The sequence below is a fragment of the Perca fluviatilis genome, chromosome 12 (assembly GCF_010015445.1).
Source record: "Perca fluviatilis chromosome 12, GENO_Pfluv_1.0, whole genome shotgun sequence".
In the NCBI taxonomy this organism is placed as follows: Eukaryota; Metazoa; Chordata; class Actinopteri; order Perciformes; family Percidae; genus Perca; species Perca fluviatilis.
In genome coordinates, this window is record NC_053123.1 from 11,140,216 (window position 1) to 11,146,850 (window position 6,635).

At 38.9% G+C, this 6,635-nt stretch overlaps 1 protein-coding gene across 1 annotated transcript; it reads right to left on the minus strand.

Annotated features, from left to right (window-relative positions):
• Positions 1–232: 232 nt before the first annotated feature.
• LOC120570501 (UDP-glucuronosyltransferase-like) lies at positions 233–6,244 on the minus strand. The gene is made up of 5 exons (XM_039818889.1): positions 5,263–6,244; positions 3,544–3,675; positions 3,134–3,221; positions 2,775–2,994; positions 233–1,420 (listed from the first exon to the last, which is right to left on the minus strand). The coding sequence occupies exons 1-5, from the start codon at positions 6,124–6,126 to the stop codon at positions 1,138–1,140; spliced, it is 1,587 nt and encodes a 528-aa protein (XP_039674823.1). The 5' UTR covers positions 6,127–6,244; the 3' UTR covers positions 233–1,137.
• Positions 6,245–6,635: the final 391 nt, after the last annotated feature.

The window sequence follows — 6,635 nt, forward strand, 5'->3', positions numbered from 1 at the left end:
TTCTGGCTCCACCCTCAGGCCAAATTTCCTCATTTCTGTCTTGATTTGTACATATTTTGCTCCAATACTGCCATGGATACCCAAGCTGAATTTATTTTATATCCATTCAACAGCTATATTTCCTGATGGGTGATGACAAACTTAGGGACACATTTTTTCATTTCTCTGCATGCAGTCGGAGTATGTTGGGGAGATTCTTTTAGTTAAGGTCAACAAACACAACTTACTCTGATTGAGTGCTGGTAAATTTAATAAAACTCAACGCGGCCCAGGTAGAACCCAAGATGACACATAATTTATCTTCAGACCGAGCTGAAGATTCTGCCCACATTGAACACATTGTTTGGCTTCTCTCGACAGGCCACAGGGGCTCCTGGTTGAATTGAAGCTATGATATATCCACAGAGCCTTCCCTGCTTTTCTTCTTTTGCTAGTAGGCAGAGTCGGAGGGAGAAAAATAAAGACTAGCTGACATTCTTCTTGGGTAAGATAATGGGCTGTTCAATAGTGCATCCACATAGCTTTGGTTGACTGCAAACTAACAGCAGCCTGAGGGTCCCAAATAAAACTTTGACTGAAAGGTCACAAGTTCACACCTTAGCATCACTTAGTAAATAACAGTGAACAGCCATCTGCTTCCTTAATAACAGCCTTTGAGTGCCCTCTGATACATTCCTGAATACTACTGCTCACTGGCAGACTATAGCCCCTTTCGCACATGCACTGCAACCTTGAATTTATCTAGACATTAACCTGAGGAGCTGTATGCGAGAATGTAAGAAATGTTACCAGTGAGGGAGAGCAGCTAAAAGAAAAAACATTTTTTTTAAAACATTTAAAACATTTGTTATAAAAATATTACAAAATAAATCCATGACAAAGTTAAAAAAAAATGTTATTAGCTTTATAGTTTGTTTTTCCAGAGAGTGGCTCAAAGTCAATTATTTATACACACACACACACACACACACACACACACACACACACACACACACACACACACACACACACACACACACACACACACACACACACACACACACACATAACACTAGTGTGACATGTCATTGCAGTGTTTCAACCTCCATTATACTTCATTACAGTTTATAAAAGCTTATGACTGTTGCATTAGAAACACTACTGTTGCTTCTTCTTTGAAGTCCCCTTTCTGCAACACTTACGGGTGCAGAACATGCAGCATTTGAGTGTCACCCACAAAACAGTTAGGAGAATGACGACAAAAAAGCCGATGACATCCAGGCTATGGTACTGAATCCAGTTCAAGTCATGTGCAGCTACCCTTAAGTGTTTGGCTCCTTTGTGTCTTATCACGAACTCGGTCCAGAAAACAGCCAGGTCCAAAGGCTGAACAGGGCGGTCCAGGTGAATCTGAGACAGCATCACCATCTTCTCTTTGTAACTGGGGAGGAGTCATATTTTGAAAATACAAAGTTAATAGGATGATCTTCAGTTTCGATCATCACAATGTCTAATTGTATATCCTCATGGACTACATTTGTACAACTTTTTATACTATAAAATGTATAAAATAAAATACAAAACATTAATGTCAGTATAAAGATAGCTTGCCTTGTAACAGCAACAGTAATAACAAATTGGTACAGCTTATTAAATGCACCCTGACAAATCAATGTTCAGAATACAAATGCAGCAGATGTTATAGTATTAGCTACGATTTAGCATATATCAAGTATATTTAAAGAGTAGGATACATGTAAAAAAAAAAAAAGTATGGGGGATTAGGGAAGTACTTGTGAAGCTCCATGCATTATAAAATGTATTTAAAAATAAATTAGTAAAAAAGGAAGAAAGCCTTTGCACACTTGACAATGACAAATGGTGACAAAGCAGTCTCCATGGATTTGTTATCTATAGAGTAGAGGGACATTGACCACAGAAAGTGACTCAAATTGTGCAAAAATAGTGATTTATTTACAAAAATGTCCATGTGTTTTCAGCAAAAAGTCATCCAAACCATATGATGAATAAGAGTCACAGGAACGTTTCATAACTTAGCGCCCCTAGTAGTGGCAGGAAATACGACCCACCGGAGCGTTTTCCATCCTCATAACTAAACCAGAGAACATAACGGGTGTGGTTATAAACACATCGTTAACGTTGCGATATGGTCGCAGTTTAGTTCCGTTTAGAAAGAAACACTACTTATTATTTATTAGTTATTTTTAGGCACCAAAACTACTAAGTTAAGTTTAGAACAAAGATTGTAATTGTTTAGCTACGTTTTGTTGGGGGTGAACGTGCCCCAAGCAACATTATTGAAAACCTGTGTGGGTGGACCATGGGTGTGCAGGTGCTTTACAAATACTGAAAATAAAACACATTATTTTACATACTTTATACATAGAATATGAAGTATGTTTGTCAAATTTCTTTTCTTCCATTTCTGTCAGTTCTTTGTGTTTTCTAAATACCGTCTGATTAAAGGTTCCCTGTGGAGTTTTAGAGTTTTATGGAGTTGTTTTTTCTAACAGTGGGTCCCCGTTTTGCACTGATCTAGGTGGTGGTGATGTGCCAAGATATGCAGGAATGCACCAGCAAATGCAAGGAAGAGGAAGACTGAAAGCTAGTAAAGCTAATTATAAAAAAACCAAAAACAATGCAGGATTTAAAATAATAAAAAAAATCGGCTTTGTTAATGTTTTTGAGGAGGGAAAATGCACTTGTTTTCTGACTTTTTACTTTTCCACATACAACTGAGTGACTCTTTAAATAACATAATCCACCGGTCTTACCTTTTGTCATGGATGATTTTATTAAGTGCAGCCAATAGGCTTTCAGTCGTCACATCATACATTCCGAGTTTCTCTGCCACACCGCGGGACACCATGCGATGTACATTGTCCGCCTGGTCCCCAAACAGTGGCAACATCAACATGGGTACAGCATTACAGATCCCCTCATAGATACCGTGGGAACCTCCGTGAGTCATGAAGACTTTAGCTTTGGGATGGGCTGAAGAGCACAAAAACATACACAATTATAGGTCCACTCCACCACAAACCAATTGCAGGTAAGGTTTTAAAAACATACTTTGATTAGTTTGAATGATACGATTCATTACATGACTCTGTCTGGATAAAACGATACACACCTAAAAGATCATTCTGAGGTAACCACTTCAAAAGTCTCACATTCTTGGGTACATCTTTAGGTTGGGCTCCAGTGTATCTCCACAGAACCTGAAACAGAAATAATACCTCTTCATGTTTAACATGTGATGTGCAAACTCTTTATGTAATGAGAGTTTGGCATGTTTACAACAAGGCAAGGCAGGGGACAAAGTCCTATGGTTCAAACTGATTAGGGCTTTAGCAGGTATAGGAGTGTGGAAATATCTGCCTAATGTGTAATGTTTGCAGTTCTTGTGTAGTTAGGAACTTGTGTATTTTGTTTGAAGAGATAACATTCTAATACAAGTAATCAGAGTTGTTATGCATGAACTGATATAGGTTATTGGATTGAATCCAAGTGAAGTCATTTAATCTGTTATGCTATTGTTACCCTTTGAGGAATTTGCCGAAAGGCCTCAAAGAACTGTTTAGCCTTATCCTCAGGCATGCTGGACACCATTGAGCCCAGAGTAAAGACAATAAAGCCGTCGTCCCCTGAGCCATCCACAAACTCCTCCAAGTCCTGCAGAGAGGTTGGAAAAGAAACAAAAATGAGTTGAAAAAAAATGTTTAAAAAAACCAAAACTTAGTTTGTACTATGCTCATAATAAAATGTTAGATGTAGTGTGCAATGAGCAAAGTGCATTAGCTAGATGGGATTAATAGTATCAGCATTCAGCAGAGATCCACCCAGTTAAATAATGTTAGAAGCACAATCTTATATGTACTTATGTCAAGACTCCATTTGATCTATTTGATTCCTTTTAACACAACAGGACCCCTCACTTCTTTACTTAGATTATGCTGACCATAGTCCACAAATCTGCTTTTCCTGGCTCAGAGTTCGCACACTGAATCTTCCAGCAGATAAACCTGTTCTTTCATAAGCTTATTAGCCAGTTGTTGGTACATCATGATAAACAGTTATTCTTTACAATCTTTTCAGCACCCGTGTTTGTCTCCATATCCAGTTCATAAGTAGAAGTAACTTCTTGTATCACAGAAAATGATGACTGAAAGTTAGTATTTGTTGTATAATATTGAAATATTCCGCAGGTCCCCAAAATGTATAACATATGTAATAAAATTCTATTGTTATTATTATTTATTTATAATTATATCACTAAATTGGTGCTTGTCTACACTCTGACACAGCTGTTCTGTTTCCTGAAACTTTTTTGCAACCAGCACTAATGCAGAGATTCTAAATTCCCTTAATCTTTTCCACTTATTATGTTATGTAAGTTTACAAAAAAAACTAATTGTAGTCTGCACTGGTTCAACACAAGAAAAAAAAGCTTAGTAAATCAAGTGTTTTCAGTCCTTAACCCTTGTGTTGTCCTTCGGGTCCCAGTGACCCGAAGGACAACACAAGGATTATGTATTTCCGTTTACTTTGTTGAGAATTGCTCTCTAAACTCTGTTTCTTGTAAAGTAAGTAAAGTTTATTTCTAGAACACATTTAAACACAGTTTAAGCTGACCAAAATGCTGTACAAACAAGAACTAAGGTGCTGTATTAACCCTTGTTTAGAGAGCAATTCTCAACAAAGTAAACGGAAGTACATAATCCTTGTGTTGCCCTTCGGGTCACTGGGACCCGAAGGGCAACACAAGGGTTAAGTCATGGACACAGCCAACTGGCCATGTCACAAGAAATCTACAACTAGCTGAAAACACATTTATTTAAAATATGATCACCTTATTAAGTTATTTTGGACAAGCAAACAATTACCTCAACACATCAGGCTTTCTACTACTTTTATTACATAGCTGCTAACTTTGTCAGAGTGTTTTTGCTGAAAAAGTTTACCAACAACGAGAGCAGAATCTGGGGGTTGTGCAACTGAAACATTGTTCTAAAAGAGCTGCAGTATTGAATAATAATTCTCCATTGGTTCATCACTATGAGTGACCCCTCTCATATTATACATTGCAATACAATGCAATGATTCAATATAAAACTATTGATTGGTGTATTTTTCTTGTTTTCAGTGTAGTTTTTGTTTCATCAACATCTACGGGGCTTTAGCCTGTCTCAACACAAAGACAGTGTGTGCTATTTGCCTTAAGTGAATCCAGATGTGATCATACATTCTTTACATACTCACCGCTGGCAGAGGAGCTTTCTTTGCATTGCAATTGATACCTCCAATTAAAACCATGTTTGGCATGAGAGGTCTGGGTCTTTGAAAAGCAAAGTCATATCTGAGAAGCCACATAGCGCCATGACTAAGAAGGTCCTTGTAGCTCATGTTGTCTCCTAAATAATTGCTGACCAGATCGTCAAAGTGGACATACATTATTCTGCACAAGTAGGACTCCATTGTAGACATCAACATGTTTTTGACTCTCTGTGGGAAGGTCATGATGTCTGTATTACCAGAATAGGCCACAGGAACGTAGGAAGGAGGAGAGGGACACTGGCTAGCCTTTGCATGCAGCTCACATGGAAGTCCATTCAGGAAATAGACCACTGGAATAGAAAAGACATGAGCCAGAATGGAGCCGCAGGGAAGGAAGGGGTCTGTGAGCACAAGATCGAACCCCTCATCCTTCAGTTGACTCATAAGAGGCTGGTTGTTCAGCAAACTCTCGCAGCCTTTGACCTGCAGTGAAGTAAAGCTAACCAGACGCTGCACATTGATAAACAGATCTGTGAATTCCGGTGGCTTGAGGAACACTCCATCCGCAAGCTCGTTTAGTTTTCCATCCAGTTCAGCTTTGGTAAAGGACACTGGGTAGAACTCTGTCTTGAAGCTGTCTGAACTATTCATCAGCAGGCTGTATTCAGGCACCAGCACCAAAACCTCATGGCCCCTGCGGCTCAGCTCCTTCACCAGTATCTTCATGCTAAGCCAGTGACTTCCATCCATAGGCACAACCAGCACCTTCTCCCCCTGAACTGGCCCCAGCCTGAGGCAGCACAGCCAGGCCACCAGCCCCAGTGCAGGAAACCACACCCCACCGCTCATTGCCTCTTCTCTGTACTGCAAGCTGGCTCGTTGTAAGAGCTAGTGGTAGCTGTTGTCAAGAGGTAGCTTTATGTGTGAGTGAGCGAGCAAGCTTGTGTTTAGAATCTGCAGGAAGTTAGGAGGAGGGGGCTATTCTATAACCACAGGAAAGCTGAGTCTGAATGAGATGGGGATTGTGCTAGTACTCAGTTAGTCTCCAGATGATCTCTTATCTCTTCTCTTTTGGGACTTTGCTTATTTTCTTTTCAAATCATGTCTTTCCTGTCACGTCTTGGTGGATTGATTTTTAACATATTTAAGTGACATAATGCAACTTTTACCTTTTTATATTGTAAGTTGCAATGCTGTTTTGTTATTATGGAATGTGAGGTAGTGCAGACTAAGCATTATAGAAATGGTATGTTTATCCAATGAAATATGTTAACAGAAATATGTTTAGTGACTTTTGGGATATCAGTAGTAAAAATGTTTTTCTTTATTCTATTATTCATCATGTTAATTGCAATTTG

What these genes read in the sequence shown, in the direction of transcription:
- LOC120570501 (XM_039818889.1), bottom strand. Translation starts at nt 6,126, where the DNA reads ATGAGCGGTGGGGTGTGGTTTCCTGCACTGGGGCTGGTGGCCTGGCTG. An exon ending in AGAAAGCTCCTCTGCCAGCG is followed by an intron (nt 3,676 to 5,262) that starts GTGAGTATGTAA and finishes ACCTCTCTGCAG; the next exon opens with GACTTGGAGGAGTTTGTGGA. An exon ending in AAAATCATCCATGACAAAAG is followed by an intron (nt 1,421 to 2,774) that starts GTAAGACCGGTG and finishes ACTCCTCCCCAG; the next exon opens with TTACAAAGAGAAGATGGTGA.